General features: G+C 47.9%; 1 protein-coding gene across 1 annotated transcript in view; it reads right to left on the bottom strand.

Annotated features, from left to right (window-relative positions):
- Positions 1 to 15,246, bottom strand: part of abca3b (ATP-binding cassette, sub-family A (ABC1), member 3b) — a 47,015-nt gene extending 31,769 nt beyond the window's left edge. The window contains exons 1-5 of the mRNA XM_036552391.1: positions 14,987 to 15,246; positions 12,484 to 12,578; positions 7,289 to 7,547; positions 2,860 to 2,987; positions 672 to 837 (exon numbers count right to left, since the gene is read on the bottom strand). Of these exons, the coding sequence (XP_036408284.1) occupies positions 672 to 837; positions 2,860 to 2,987; positions 7,289 to 7,547; positions 12,484 to 12,537 (607 nt within the window). The 5' untranslated portion in view covers positions 12,538 to 12,578; positions 14,987 to 15,246. The remainder of the gene's footprint in view (positions 1 to 671; positions 838 to 2,859; positions 2,988 to 7,288; positions 7,548 to 12,483; positions 12,579 to 14,986) is intronic.
- Positions 15,247 to 17,007: the final 1,761 nt, after the last annotated feature.

Below are 17,007 nucleotides of genomic sequence, written 5' to 3' on the forward strand. Positions count from 1 at the left end.
CATCACGTCGGATCGTTTGCAGGGCGAGAGAATCCCCCCCCACCCCCCCAATCAGATTCAGACTATCTCAAAAGTTAACGTGTGTCACAGCTCGTCAAGGGTGGTGCTTGGGCCAAATCTCAGATTATTTCTGAGATACAAATATTAATCTAGCAAACAAATGAAAGAAATCTGAAGAAAAACGGGGTCCTCTCCTGACCTGTGTAGATATTTGCTCTGATCGCTTCAGATTTTTCACTGCATTAGAGACTGTTTGCTTACTGCCCAGTGTACATTTGAGATTTGGTTGCCTTAAACTCGTTGCACAAGCTCAACCTCTTAAGAAGGGGTCAGAATGCAGTTCTGTTCATTCCATGACTGGATTAGTGGGAAATACTGCACACGCACATTGTGCCATATGTGTTATATCAGTCATAATCCTGCCGGGAGGATCACATGTTCCCTGGAAGAGAAAGCTTCTTTTCTGTGGAAAGTACATTTCCGAAAGTACATTTCCGTTAGCTGCCCAAAGCTACATTTCCAAAGTACATTTCCAAAAGGACATTTCCTTTAGCTGCTCAAAGCTATGAACACCGGTGTGATGCCAGAGTCTGACCCTCGCTCGCATGCTGAATGGACGGGACAGACCCCCACCACCCCCGCGGGACACCCCCCCCTGCCCGCACGCTCACCTGGCGTGCCCCCGCGGGGGTCGTGCTGCTCCCGGGGTCCCGGCAGCTGGAAGAGGGGGAAGAGGCTGAGCGTGTGCCAGTCCAGGTCGTTGTTGGGGTTCAGCTCGGACCTCTCCTTCGACGGGGCGTTCCGCGGGCTGTACTTAAAGCGCAGGTGGTACTTCACCTGAAAAAGAGAAAGAGGGGGAGACAGAAAGGAGGAAGAAAGAGAGAAAGTATGGGAGAGAGGGAAAGAAGAGAAAAAAGGAGAGAGAGAGAGTGGGGGAGACAGAGGGGGAGAGAAGAGAGAACAGGGAGAGAAAGTGGGAGAGAGACGAAGGGAGACGAGAGAGGACAAAGAAAAAGAGAGAATATGGGAGAGAGAGAGAGAGAGAGATAGGGAAAGAAGAATAAAAAGGGGAGAGAGAGGGTAAGAAAAAAAGAGGGACAAAGAAAGAATGGGAGAAAGGAAAGAAGAGAGAAAGATAAAGAAAGTTGGGGAGAGATAGAGGGAGAGGAAAGAAGAGAGAAAGAAGGATAAAGAAAAAGAATGGGAGGGAAAAGGAAAGAAGAGAGAGGGAGAGTGGGGGAGAGAGACAGAATGAAAGGAAAGAGGAGGAAGAAAAAGAGAGCATGGGAGAGAAGAAAAGAGAAAAGGGGAGAAAGACAGAAGGAAAAGATAAAAAGGGAGGAGAAAACAAGAGGGAAGGGATCAAGAGAGAGCCAGGGAGACAGAGAGAGACAGACGGGCAGAGAGAGACAGACGGGCAGAGAAAGACAGACGGGCAGAGAGAGACAGACGGGCAGAGAGAGACAGACGGGCAGAGAAAGACAGACGGGCAGAGAAAGACAGACGGGCAGAGAAAGACAGACGGGCAGAGAAAGACAGACGGGCAGAGAAAGACAGACGGGCAGAGAGAGACAGACGGGCAGAGAAAGACAGACGGGCAGAGAAAGACAGGCCATTATTAACAGCAATCCACTGTGCACACACCATTAGAAAAATGTCCCATACCGAGGTGTGAAATTACTGCATGATTACATCGACCCCCACCCCGGGCTGAGAAGACCCCCGCTGCCGAGCGCTCGCTCCATCAGACTGCGAGACCTCTCGTTCCTCTCTGCATATCGCAGACCCTCGCCCCCCCATTTCACACTAGATCTCACCCACGAAGAAGAGGAGGACGGAGTCTTGCTATAATTGCAACATGGCCGACCGGGAGCAGGCTGTACTTTTTTTTTACTTTGGCTTCTTCACCCCTGCTGGTGTGTGCAGCTTACTCTGGCTAGCCCCGCTAGAATGCTAAGTCGTTCTTGGCTGAATGGAAAAAATGGCACCTCTGCTCAGCGATCATGTTAAAGAATGCAGACAACGAAGTATCAGGTAGCCAGATAAGCCAGGCTTTCGCATCGCTCTCCCCTCCTCCTGTTTCAGGATCAAGGCAAGGGGAGAGGCTTAAAGGCCAGAGTTAGAGTTAGGCCAGAGTCAGCCTCACTCCTGGACCCAGGGTAGTCTGCGAAAGACCAAGGGAAACAGCAGGGAGTTGCCCCTCTCTCTCTGGGTGAGGGCTCTAATGCTGGACAAAGTCGAGGCCCGTCCTGCCGCTCTGTGAGAGCTGGGGCCTGCTGTTACAGGCTGACTTTCTCACCGACAAACTCAGGTTCTCCTTTCAGGTCCTCTCGCTTTTCCTTCACGTCTTTTACCTGAAGAGTAAATTAAAATCTGAGAGCAGCACACGCTTTCTGCAGTGCAGCGGGGAGATATTTGGAGGTTTGGAGATACGTCACCCCGACCGTGAGGTAACACTGCTGGGATCCTGTCATCTCTGTTTGGAGAGGTGATGCAGCTGAGGCGGGGTGTGAACAGCACGACAGACAACTGATCTGGGCCCAGGGGTTCGCTCTGCTCATGAATAACATATGAACTTTCCTCCACTGAGTCACTGCGAAACTACTGATCTCATTGCAGCATCAACCCTTTGTGAGTGAACTTACATACCCCCCCCCCCCCCCCCCTTTCCCAGACAACAACAACCTGCATGTTCTCCATTCTGAAATGAAACACAACCACCCAATCTAAAACTCAGAGCCATTCCATTCTAGAATATGAGTCACCCCCTCCAGAGCCTGCTGTTATAGCATTCTAGAATAAGAATCATCTCCATGAGTTCTAGAAAGGTGCAGATTTAGTTCGCCCCCCTTGGCTTACCTGCAGGGGAAGCGGCTCGTCGTCACGGGCAAACGCATGCTGAAACACCACGGCGGCCAGTACGTTTCCCGACTGTGGGTCCGTCCGCACAAACTGCTCAAACTTCTCCTCCGTCTCAAAGCCACGAACTACAGAGAGAGAGACACACACACACACACACACACACAGGAAGCTTCATTAGCTGAGGGGTGACAAATACAGTTCCTATCTGCTGGCTTTGACAGTTTTTAAATTGAAATTCACAACCGGAATATGGTTATTAGGCCTCCTATTTATCTTGGGAGACGCATAGCTTTTAGTATGCACAATCCGCGAGCAGCGGATTAAATAATTAGACTGATTAAAACATGGGACAAGTGCTGGGGTGTGCACAGAACCGCATCAGTGACTGGCCTGATCCAGTGGTTTTCTTTTACCTCTTCCTGATGAGTTGAGGCCAAATGAGTTGAGGCCAAAAGTAACACATTAGACCTGGCTGCAATTTTACAATCAATCACTCCCCTGCCCCCTGACCACTATCGCCAGACCGCTGGTCCCCAGGCACCAGCACTCATGAGACTTAACCTGTGTTTTCAACCTGTGTGCGAGTATATCAGAGGTGTTTCCACTGCTTTAGCTATGTGTCTGCTATACATACATTGCATTACGGTACATTATTGTCATCTACTCAACATTCTTATCCAGAGCATCTTATATAGATTACAATTTTATCCATTTATACAGCTGCATATTAGGATTAAGTACCTGGATACTAGGTTATATACCTAGCCCAAGGGTACAACAGCAGTGCCCCAGTGGGGAATCGAACCAGCAACCGCTCAGGTTACAAATCCTGCTCCTTACCACTAAGCCACTATGCCTGAGGTGTCTCCACTAGCCTGCACTTCGATGGGTCTGCTAAACCTGAAGCATTTCCACTGCAAACTGACCCAGGTTGACAGAATGTCAGCAGACTACAGGTTCAATAGCATTCGCCCTGAGCCCGGGGGCAGGGGATTAGCAGAAGAGGAGTCAGATGCTGTCTAGTGTTGTTTTATTCATTCAAATATCATGGTCTGTTCACGCTCAATAATAGACAATAATGATCTCCTGCGCCGTATACTGTCACAGCACATAACGAACATCATTGAACACCACCTTTCTGCTGCATTCTCTCTATAACAGGAGCGACAGAAGCTCAGCCATCACCACTTCTATCCCTATCAGAAGTTCATTAGCGGGCAACCACCATATTAAGCTACCAATCTGCCTCAGTTCATTAAAAACAAATGAATTTGTACGTACGGGTGGTACCACAAAACCCTTTGACACAAAATACGTTCCGGGTTCAGTGGAGCTGACCAGGCGGTGAGAGTCCATTAGGCGAAATGCTACCCAGCGTGCTGGGTCACATTAGCGCCGCATACAGCCGAGAGACAGGTTTGTAGACATGCGGCTACTGACGTCACTTCTGCGACAAAAACAGAGACCCGACACCGCGGCTCTGTTTCACCCACAAAGAGCAGACATTTCCGACTCCAAACGCACGCAGCCTTGCATCTGATGGAAGCAGAGCTACAGGATAGTTTTCCTCTGTTTATTCAGCAGCATTCAGATGACATTTCAATGTCTTCCATAAAGCGCCGTTTATCTAATCAGCGCCTCTGGCATCTCATCTCATAGACAGTTGAGAATCCCACACAAAGACCCCTATTCAGGACTCAAAACAACGCCTTTTGTCCCTAAATGTGAGCGTCAGCACGTGTCACTCCTTTCCATATATATTTTTTGCAGAACATTTTTGAAAGGTTGCTGACATGACAAAGATGAAATATAAGAAAAAAACGTGACACTTGTGACAATCCACATTGTGGTTAGACCAGAGACAGGTCACAGTTAGTGTCAGATGACCACTGTGGAATTTGAGGCCAAAACTCAGGAGGCAGAACTCAGGACAGAACATATGCAGCAAGAGAGAGGAGGGAGGGCCCAAAGGCAGGCAGGCACACACACAGACACACACACACACACACACACACACACATACACACACACACACACATACAGACCCACACATACACACACACAGCTACACACAGCTGACTGACCTACATTCCAGCTACAACCAGTCAAACAGCTCAATAAAGCCCCGCTGCAGCAGAGTGCCAGAGCGAGGCAAGGCTCAGAGTTCACCTGGAGTGCTGTACATCAGCGCGCGCACGCCCCGCCAAAGCCAAACACAGAGAGGCGAGGAGGCGCACCACACCGCCCGGGGGTCACGTTTGACAGCCGAGCACAGGAGGGCACGGGGGCAGGGGGGCACGGCGGGCAGGGGGGCAGGGGGGCAGTGAACAGTCAGCCCGACCTGATCTGCAGAGCGGAGGGGACGCTGTCTGAGAGGGGTCTGTGGAACTGGCCGAGCAGGCTAAACCAGCAGTGAAACCGGAGACGGCTTCATCCCGCCCCACACTGAAATATTTATGGCTGTGGGACGAGGTGGGGTGAGGCTGGCCTGGCTGTTTTTCCTGTTTCGAAACAGGGCCTGTTTCAGGATCCACGAGCATGACCGGGTTCAGCATGAGCCTGAAACCCCACAACCAGAACACCGCCAGATTAACACACTTCAGCTGGTAGCACAGCACCCCACCACTCCTGACACACAGTGACATCACTAACATATATACAGGGTGCCACGCTATTTGGTCTTCCTCAAACCTATGCTTCCCACAGAGGACTCGGGCCATGTGGACGGCAGGGAAATCATTACTCATCTTCCAACTGGGCTTCTGTGGTTCTCAGAGGTGAAGCCATGGTAACCAGCCCATCCCCCACAGTCACTCTGGAGCAAGCTTCACCTCCAGGAAGTCGTAAACAGGTGAAAGTGTCTGCTTTTTTGGAAATGACCTAAGCTGTCGAGTAGAAACTGTTGTGCCCCCTCCCCCCTTCTCCTGGGACGTCGCCAGCTGCTACCGCTCTCTGAGGTGCCAGCTCTCAGGAGATCAAAGGGCAGATGGCACCAGGGGCCGCAGACGGTGCCCACAAACACAAGCCTCGCTGTGAGCTGTGAGCTCTGCACAGGCACGGCAGCCTTTAACACTACAGCCAGGCTTACTAACCGCGCACGAAACGCAACACTACAGCCAGGCCTACTAACCGCACACGAAACATACAATATGCAGCATCTATAAATGATTTAAAAGCCTTGCACACACACACACACACATATTCTCAGACAGACAGATAGACAGACACACACACACATATTCTTACAGACACACACACACACACATATTCTCACACACACACACACACACACACAATGCCAAACGCAGCCACCTGGAGTAAACAGCACAGTCAATCTGGCCTCAGTATCAGTGAGCAGGGGCGGCAGAGCAGTTGAATCCGGGCTGATGACTCAGAGCGGTGGAGGAACGCTCCCTCCGCTCTTCACCTCTGACAGAGCCTTTTAAAAAAGAGGACAGGCCCTCAATCACCGGCTGCACACCTCTCTGGCACCGGGGGGACTTGAATAAACATATCTCATTATCTGTTATTATTGTTACTGTTATTACAGGCCGCCCTCATCCAAGCTAGCTCTTAATACTCCTCTTGTGTCCTGTCCTGTGACCCACTTACACAGATGAAAGCCGAATCCATGATGCAAATTTCTAATGAAAACGAGGTCAAGCACCTTGCCCAGGACCGCAACAGCAGCAGTGTCTCCAGAGCTCAAACGTTGCGACTCTCAGGTTCAGAGTCAGGGGATCCTAAATGCTACACCACGTGACGCAGCGTATATGTGTGGGGAATCGCAGACGCGTCTGCGCCTGTGAAATGAAGCCAATTTCCTCTCCTCCAATGTCTTGACCTTTGGAGTAATGGCCAATCATTGCCATTTTCACCGCGGGAGACCCGTGCTGGTCCGGACAGAAGGCTCTGGTGTTCAGATGTATTTGCTCTCCCGCAATATTATGTTTTCCCTGAGGGGCAAATTAAGATAGAGTTCTGTGGAACACGGGGGGATTAGCCTGTGTGTGCTGCTTTTACTGGAAACAAAAGCATGTTGTTTTTCCCCTGAACGAAAGTCTACACAACACAGCCTACAGCTATATCCTGTATAGAAGGACTTATCGTTAATGTTTAATGCCTGCTCTGTTCGCGCATACACACATGCACACATGCACACACATTCACACGCACCTGCGCACACACACACACACACATACACACACGCATACACACACACACCAGCTCAAGTATCAAGATTCCCAAATTAGACATTGCCATTACTGTACAGGTGTTTAACGGGGTGGGTTATGGGACTACCTACAGGGAAGGACCAAACACTACGCAGGATGACATCCTAGTACGCATCACTTCCTGTGGTACGTGTCACTTCCCGTGGTACGCATCACTTCCTGAGGTACGCATCACTTCCTGCGGTACTCACCTGAGCTGATGGCCTTGAGGCCCAGGCTGCGCTGCACGTCCTCGGCCACCCGCCGCACCGCGCTGGCGTTGGCGGGGACGTAGGCCAGCTGGAAGCGGCCGAAGCTCAGCGGGAAGGGCAGCTGCTCCACGGGGAAGCTGTCGTACACGGTGGCGTTGGGGTAGTTGGTGAAGGGGACCTTCTGCCGCAGCACGATGAGGATGGCGGAGAAGAGCAGCGGCAGGGCGATCTCCACCAGCGTCACGAGGATCTGTCGCTTCTGCGGAGACACAGAGCAGGGTTCAGGGACAGCCCGCTTCGCCGCCTGTGTGTCCCTCGTTCAGAACCGCAGGATCGGAGCTCAGAATCTACCCCACCCTTCTGAGAAGCAGAGCGCCCCCCGGAGAGGCTGCTCAGCAGTGACAGCAGTGTGGTGCAGCGGTAAGGACCAGGGCTCGTAACCAAAAGGTTGCTGGTTCGCTTCCCCGCTAGGGCACTGCTGTTGTACCCATGGACTAGGTACTTAACCCACAACTGCCCCAGTGAATATCCACCTGTATAAATGGGTAACACTTTAAATTGTGAAGTATGACAATAATGTAATGTATGACAATAATGTAATGTAATGTAACATAATGTAGCATCTGGAACTTCTGCAGTAACTGCAGCGGGCAGTGCTTTTATGGGCAGAAGGGAGCGATGAAGCCTGACCATGCAAAGACTCTCAATGAATGGCCAACGAGCATGAAGCAGACCAACCCCTCCTGCCCTCCAGCACACCACACACAGAGGAACAGAAGCACAAGTGCTTTCTCATCGCTGCTGAACCACCCGTCCCAGCCTGAACCTCACCGCGGTTTAGCCGACTCCTGCCTATCAGCGATGCAAATCTCCAGAGAATCAGACAGCAGAGATCGCAGGAGCTGAGACAGGGCATCCGAGCCCCGGCGCTACCGGTCAGGCCGTCCTGTGCGGTCCCCGCCTCCAGTGATGGCGGAAAGAGTGATGCTTCGCAGGCCCCAACATGGGCGGAGCCATCATGAGCTAACGGTGACTCACCGATTTAAGCTAGCCACTGTGACGTGCTGAGGGGAGTCATTCGATTAGCCCACCGGAGTCAGCGATTAACAGCGCTGGTAGCTCAGGCTTGTTCAGGAAGCCTCCAGTCACGGGTTTCAGGCAGGGCAAGGGGTAAATTGCGCACAGCAAGCCGCGCTGAATCCCTTCGCCTCAGGCCTCGTTTGCTTTTCCGGCACCTTCTGCATGTACAGGAATGCTGGAGTGCAAGTAAAGCCTCACTCAGGACAGCAGAAACGGGCAGTTCATTGTAAAGCATTTTCTCAATGCCTGCCAGGCCAAAGCCAACATGCCGACATTCAGGAAACGCTGGGAAAAAAAAAATACAATAAATAGGTCATCTTACAAAAACGGCGGAGTTAATCGTTAAGCCTCACAGCTGCAGGTGAGCTTGTCATGTATGGATCCATCACGTAAGGCTATTTAGATTTAAAATCTAATGTTGTTGCTGTACGTGGTCATGTGTATTTGAAGTTGTACTCTACACTATTGCCCTTTTCAGAGCAAAGTGATTAGATTGAGTGTACTCCTCCCTCACCGCAAACAAAGAAAAAAATCAGCACCCTGCTAACAAGCCTAAGGCGAAAAGGGAATGGTTCTCCTTAAAAGAGTTTAAGGGGAAATGGATTTCGGTGTTGTCATGACTGCAGCAGAATTACAGCTGTGTGCACTTCCTCATGACACACTAAAGTAGAATTAACTCTGAATCCATTTGGACTTTTGGCCATTTTTAGAGAAAAACGATAGAGGCATTTGGCTGTTTTTTTTAGCTCTTAGCCAGACAGGCAGAGGGTGTTGTTTTAGATTGCTCCTGTGGTCCATGCAGAGTTTTGGGACCCCCTGTTCTGCCGTCCCCACGCTCGCTCCCTAATGCTCTGTACCCCACATGCTCCGCGGGGCTCCTAATGCGACCCAGGCATATCCGCTACGAGCCTTTACGGGTCTCAGCTGAGTTCCATCTCCTAGCAACCGCAAACGGAGCAGTTGGCGGAGGAGCGCAGCCTGACGGCCTGGGGGGAGGAGGAGATCTGGCACGGTCACCTGGATGCACCGTCTCGGCACCGCCACGCTGCCAACCTCAAAGGTCTCGGTTGAGGTCCCCGTCTGTCCCGTACATTACCCAGATAAAACCACACAGCCTCGTCCCAGCCTGTACCAGACACCCATTTATTCGCTTCTATTCCCAAACGTGTTTCAGACCTGCAGTCAGCGGTGCAGTGCAAATGAGCCACCCGGTGTGAAATAAGGTTATGTTCTACCTTATTTTGTGTTCCAGAACATGAGCAGTATTTGTGGTTTGCTGACAATGTATGCATGTTATCATTTTTTGTAGAATATGAATATTTTCAAAAATACCATTTCTGATTTTGCTCAATTTTATATATACTATTTTATAAACTGTATTATCTGAGCACAGCATTTTTTTAACAGTAGGATCTTTGATACATACTGAAATATGACCAATTCTGTTAAGGGGAGGTCATCATGGAAGGCACTATGAAGTGTTATGTTGTGCCTAAGATCACACAGACCCAGATCACATAATGACATTTCTGTGATGTTTCAGGATGAAGATCTGATTAATGCACAGAGTAAAACAGAATCAGGAAGGGTATCACATGTCAAATGAAAGAACTTGTTGTATAATAAGAACAGCATAAAAAGAATATGTTTCCAAGAATCCTGAAAGAAAATCTACTCACCAGCTGTTTCATTTTTCTGCCTTCCAATGAGGTGTGATATCAGACAGCCCAAACATACACTTTATTGGCTACACTCCATCTTCCATTCTGACCACTCTCATCACAGAATGGGTCATATTAGAAAAAACATTAGAAGTCAAACTCTGTTGTGCTCAGATACTCAAAATACTGAAATTATTTTAAAAGAGCCAAACCAGAAAAGTTATTTTTGAAATACTAACAGTCATATTCCACAAAACGGATAAATGAATGTACTTATATTGTCAACAAACCCCAAATAATGTTCATGTTTTTGACCACAAAATGAGGCAGAACATGACATTGTGATCATGTTTGACGACTGTTTGTAGTTTTATAGTCAGTGTTTTTATGCAGCCTGCATAGGCACGAAAACTCATGTCATTTGTCATTTTTCAACAATTATTTTGAATGCAAATGTGAAATTTTGCCAAACGGCTTCCTTCTATATGAGGTTTCTTTATGCCACGTTTCAGGGCAATCGGAGAGGGTCATGCCAATTTCACACGGAATGACTCAGATCATTTCTCATCACAAACCATCCAGCCTGGTGTTCCAGCTCTAAACCTCCAAAGCCCACACCGGACTTCTCTCCTTTTAAACGATTGGCCTCTCATTCAAAGGTCAAATAAAGCGCTTAAATCAGAGGCCACAGAATGTCTCCCTGCCCCCGGTGCACAGCAGTGAGTACGCCGGTGGCGTTCACCCATTATTCCAGCTGTCCAAGCACGGCCAGGCTGATAATAAACAAGATAAACCAGAGCGATCTCACTGCCAACTCTTCGGAGGGCACAGGCGGAAGAAAAGGAGCAGCGCAAACCAGCTCGACAGCTCTTTCACAGAGCAGCACATACACGGGTCTGTCTGTGTAACTGCATACTGCTAATCTGTCATAAAACCCTGATTTACATTTCCATGTAATTCAGTGTAGCCCCTAGAAAACTTTTTGGAAAAATAATGTAGTTTCACACTTTGTATGCATTTCAAAACCTTCAGACTCAAAGACAACCACATTTTCAGAATAAAAAAACCCTATAATAATCCAGTAAATAGATTATTAATGTCTACACTTCTGCAACAGTGCAATATCCACATGTTAAACTAATATGAGCGGGTGTTGGTTGGTGCAGGGTTCTACAGCCAGGAGCAAAGACTGCTGCCTAGCATGATTATTTCAAAAGTCACAAATCCATGAACTGCATGGGACTGCTTTATGACAACCAAATGTCAGCTGGAAGAAAACCGTCAATACATCACACTGTGAACATAATGACACCACGGGACTTGGTGCTGCACCGGATACACTCAACAGGTTTATGGATCACTCACCAGGAAGGAGCTATTTAGAGTGCTGTTTATCCTTTAAAATGCTCAATTACATATAACTATCATTAAAGTATCAATATTCATGGAACGTATTATGGATCTGCTCTCAGTGGAAAAAGGCCCTTTAACTCTGAGCAGATAGGGATTCTCCCGAGGACAGAAACAATTGATCCTGCTGAAAAATGGACTCACATTTGTTCAATATACTACTATCATACAGAGCCAGCATAAGCTCTAATGTTGTACTAGTGCATATTTTATGCAAAAAACACATGCAAAAGCTGCATGGTTCTTTTTCAGTATGCAAATCGAGAGAGCACAGAAGATGGTTTAGAACCTGCAAAAATCTAAACAGGCTCATTTCAACCAACACTATAAAAACAGAGAAAAGGTCTTTATACGTTACCTGCATTAACATTCAGAATTTAACCATAATTGCAAAAAATTCACAAAAAGCTTTTTGTGCACTTTCACAGAACACTTGCGCATACACCGGCAAGACCCTGTCTTGGCTGATGCATTAGGATAATTTACCCAACTCCATCACTTACCACGAGACCAAATTTTCATAAAAAAAAAAAAAAACAAACTTCCAAATGTTGACATCAACAATTCTGCACAATTATGCAAATGACTGCAAGCACAGTGTCCGGCAGTGAGTCACTATCATACAACCGACAGACGGAGGACAGACAGGAGGACACAAGGCTGACGACAGGCAACAAATGTTTCATGACGCCAGCGACCTAAAAATGAGACATAAGTCTGGAGGAGTTAACACAAGAGCACAGAAGATCCGTGTGTATTACAGGCAGACTCCGCAAGGCACTCCAATACTTGCCATCTTGTGCCATCTTTCTGTACCCCTGCCAGAGCCCCCACTGCCTGATCCCATCTATATGTGGAACACTACATGCCTTAGCTCCAGTGTGAAAATGAGAAAGTCTTTTGGGGTACACGTGTATTTGCACACGTATACGCAGTTGATAAGTCCTACGGCAGTTAAGTGAGGCTGAAATCCTTACGGGATGTCGGACTCTTAGACTCTTAACCCCTCTGGGTTTGCGATATCCCCGTGCGCCAGGTGCCCACCTGCTGAATGTAGTTCTTCCAGAGCAGCAGCCCAAACTGCCTCAGCACAGCCATCCTGTTAGCACTGTGACAGACAGGAGCCAAACCTACAGAACCTGGAGGGACAGGGAGAGGGAGAGAGGTGGAGAGGGGGAGGGAGAGAGGTGGAGAGGGGGAGGGAAGAGTGGGAGACGGGGCGGGAGAGGTGGAGGGGGAGAGGGGGAGGGAGAGAGGTAGAGAGGTGGAGGGAGAGGTGGAAGAGGAGAGGGGGAGGGACAGAGGTAGAGAGGGGGAGGGAGAGGTGGAAGGGGAAAAGGGGAGGGAGAGAGGTAGAGAGTGGGAGGGAGAGAGGTAGAGAGGGGGAGGGAGAGGTGGAAGGGGAGAGGGGGAGGGAGAGAGGTGCAAAGGGGGAGGGAAGAGCGGGAGAGAGGGCATAAATTAGGATTAAACCACATCTGCGAATGTAATGCCAACATTTTTCTTTTATTTATTTTTTTTTTTTTACAAAAAAGGCCTTGAATATTCATCCCTCAACTAACTCCCCCCCCCCCCCCCCCCCAACAACCACTCACACACACACACACACACACACACACACACACACACACACACGCACACACACGTGAGATACCGAACAGCAGAGGAAGAGAAAGCAGTACGAACTAGCCTGGGAGCCTGGGTTGCATTTGCAATTACGCAAATGGCCCAGCTTAAGTTGCTGCCCTTTAAAAAAACATGGATTTCACAATAACTATTGAATCAAACAAACAACAAAAAACAGGACAGGAGATGGCTGCTGGTCACAGTTTGATAAATGTAAGTCTGCGAAATTCCACATAATGTCACCTCGGCATCATGCACTGAGTGAAAGAGCACTCCAGACCAACAAAGGCACTGCATTAAACAGTCCGGATCAAACCAGGAACTACACCACCACAGGGTCAAGACACAAAGGGGAAAAAAAACTACAGGAAGTAGGGAAGAGGCAAGGAGAAGTTACAGCAGTGGGAGCAAAAACAAGCCCGTTCACTGACACAGTATGAAGAAACAGGCCCGTTCACTGACACACTGTGAAGAAGCAAGCCTGTTCACTGACACACTGTGAAGAAGCAAGCCTGTTCACTGACACACTGTGAAGAAGCAAGCCTGTTCACTGACACACTGAAGAAACAGGCCCGTTCACTGACAGTGCATGTATGATGAGAAAAGAAGTAAAGTATGCAGGTAAAATATGTAGTTCCACAGGGCCGAGGTGGCCCAGCAGGTCCTGTGTTTTGACCACTGGATCTTTAAGCAATGCACTATTGGCAGAGGTCTGGGAACAATGTTGAGACAGATGACACCATATCCCTATCACACACACACACACACACACACACACACACACACACAGAACCGGGTACTCCGAAACCTTATCTTATATGGCAACCTTACAGTGCATGCTGAGGGGTTACTTGAACCTTGGAACACAGGGAAAAAAAACAGTCTATCTCAAACCCTCGTGGTTGCTGATATTTTTGTGCTCCAAACGTCGGTAAACAAGACACACCACATTCCACAGCCCTTTCAAAATTTCATAACGTTTTCAGAAGACAGAAGGAACTGGCTGTTTGACCTAACGACCAGAGAAGCCTTTGTTAATTCAAACCACGAAACCTGACACAGCGGCTGGCATTGACGTTTGTGACCTCGCTGCTGGTCAGCGGGTTATGTTCTGGTTGGTTGTGCGATTGACCTGCGGGAAGACCGGCTGAATGATTGATCAGGTCCTGGTGATTGTGTTAGGGCGCTTATCAATTGCGAGTTACGCACAAGTACACACATTCTATGTATAATTAGCCACTAATTACAAGAAGGAAAAATAAATCACACCGACATGTCTAGGTACCGTTCGATTTTCAATAAAATGCAATAAATTTACTTCTGGCAATGGGCCTTGAGAACTCTCTTTATCGTAACATTATCTATTATAAATCTACTGTTGCAGCTAACCAGCTAAGCTGCATGAAGGTACAATATAATTAACTATGGTCCTTAAATGTAGTTTAACCAGCTGGCCACATTTCGGTGGGGAATATGGTTTGCTCGACGTAGCAAGCGAGCTGAAAAGACAATGGCCATTTCTATAACATAATCACTAAACTCGCCGTACGCGAGACTTTTGCGTTTTCCTTTCGCCAGTCATAACGCAGATCGGTTTGACTTTTCTGTAAAAATCCCAAATGAGGAAAAAATAGCTAGTGTGATTTTTTTGTTGTTGTTGTCACGATGTAGCTACCATGCTAAACGGGCAACCAGTCTTGCACCCCCCTGTCCTCACTGCATTACGTTCACCTCCAGCTTCTTGGCCTCAACCGATTGGATGAAATGACTGTCAGTCCCTTTCTTGATGGATCCGAGGAACAATAACACAAATATGATAATGGATATGTTGTATTATTATGACAACGACGAATACAGTCCGTGATAATGCAATTTCCCAAGGACACTCGTGAAGAACTGTGCTATTGTAAGACAACCTTACCTTAAAGATGTGCGGTTAGTCTATTGAACTTCATGGGATGTCTTTTCCAGTCCGCGTTGAAAAAAAATCCCTTTTTACTGTTAGCGCCCGATAACATTAGACTTTTATCTCGACCAAAAACCATCCGAATGCAGCTTCGCGTGGCTGTCGCTCATACGCGGCTGGTGTGAAGTACGGGGTTTTGATCTTTAAATTTTAGCAGCGGAATAATGACATTGCACCAAGCGCCGGCTGAACCCCCTTCTTCATTGTGCAGATGAGACAATCGTCAACACAAGAGTCACGTGATCCCCTCTGGACGGTGCCTGGGCGTCACGTGATCCAAACCCAACGCGCTGTGCTTCGGGGGGTGGGGGACACACACGCGTAGTTTCTTTTCTCATCGCACACAACGCGCACTCCCCTCTGACCGGTCGACGTGCCTCATTCGGTATCTTTGGGTGCTGTTAGTGAATTCGCCTGGTGTGCGAAGAGAAAAGAAACTCGCGTTTATTCCAGTGAATGGAAAACGTTACACCGTTCGCTACTCTACCAGTAAGCAAGCATGGAATGTGTGAGTTTTTATGCGTAGTTATCTCTGTTAAAGCACAGTTAGAAATGAATACTGATTGGGGAGCCCACATTGTCGCTGCAGAGCAATGGTAGAGCAGCAAGACCTTAAAAACGCAATTTTTATTATCATGCCCTCCTGCCTGAAGCGTGCATCCACCTCAGCTGTAAAACAAACACCCAGCACGGCAGTCACCTCTTTCGCCGAGGGGAAAGCAAAAGTCAAAACGATCAGTAAGTCGTTAAATAATGGTCTGCACGGTTAAGCCATCACGTGTACGGTTCTGCCGTTGGTGCATCCCCGTCCTGCCGCGGACATCAAGCCGCTCGCATTCCAGTGTAGAGCTTGGATTTAAAAGGACCGTTAGTACTATACCCCCCCCCCCCCCCCCCGTTGTGCAACCGGTCTTCTGTTCAGACCAGTCATTTGTTAAGATAATGAAGACACTCGAAAGCGTGCTTTCCGTGTTACTTGTCTTTAAACGTCTGGCCCGTTCCCATTTGCTTTGTTTCGCAAGTCCAGGGTGTTCCGCCAGGAGGTCTTAGGTTACGCTAAACGAACTTTCCCTCCCTACGCATTTTACAACTTCCAGTATGATCCCGCCCGTCGTATCAAATGTTTGGCAATCATCGACCAGCGACGCTGCTGCTTGGAGTCGACAAACAGGCCATTTGCCTTGCCTCCTGCAAGCCAAATCTTCAGTGTTGGTGACCATATTAAATGTCTAAGTATATTTGTATAAACCAATGGTGTGCTGGCAAAGTACACCAGCAAAATACTCTATGGCACTCTATGCCATAATTACTGTATTCCAGTAATTACGCCATGCATTGCTCCCAAAAATGACAAAAGAACATACTGAAACATCGCCTTTCTTCTTCCCTTTAAGTGTTTATTTGCGAATCAAAACAGACATTTCATCTTTGCACTGTTACCTGAATCACCGGAAGCACCATCAATGTTTGCATGTATGATTCGAAAGCACAAAGAGCAGCTGGGTAACAAGGTGAGCTCACTTCACAGTTATGGTGGGTGAGAATTCAAAAGTGTCAATGAACTCTTTTTACTTATCAAGTCTTAGGTCTTCCTTAAATAAACCCTTAAAGTAGCAGTTGATCATTGGAGCAAAGCATTATATAAAAAGGTCACACAGAGGAAAGATTACAGGAAGTGGGGAGCAATAAATGCGTTCCACTGAAAGTCATAGCGCCACCTTCAGGAACGCTGTGGCAGTGTTTGCTTACTTTTTGGTTTTTTTTTTTTTGTTAGGGAATTCAAAAACTTAAGTTTCAAGTATGAGCGGCCTGGTCACAGCTTTCACATTTACATATTTACACATAAAAAGGTAGAAAAGAGTGAATATAAAAAGAAAACTACATATATTTACAATCAGATAAAATGGTTTGTAGACAAGTGTGTGTCCAGTGCCCTCAAAGTTGGCAAGGGCTATATTGGCAGACATACAGTACTT

Source organism: Megalops cyprinoides, chromosome 19 (assembly GCF_013368585.1).
Source record: "Megalops cyprinoides isolate fMegCyp1 chromosome 19, fMegCyp1.pri, whole genome shotgun sequence".
NCBI classification, from domain to species: domain Eukaryota; kingdom Metazoa; phylum Chordata; class Actinopteri; order Elopiformes; family Megalopidae; genus Megalops; species Megalops cyprinoides.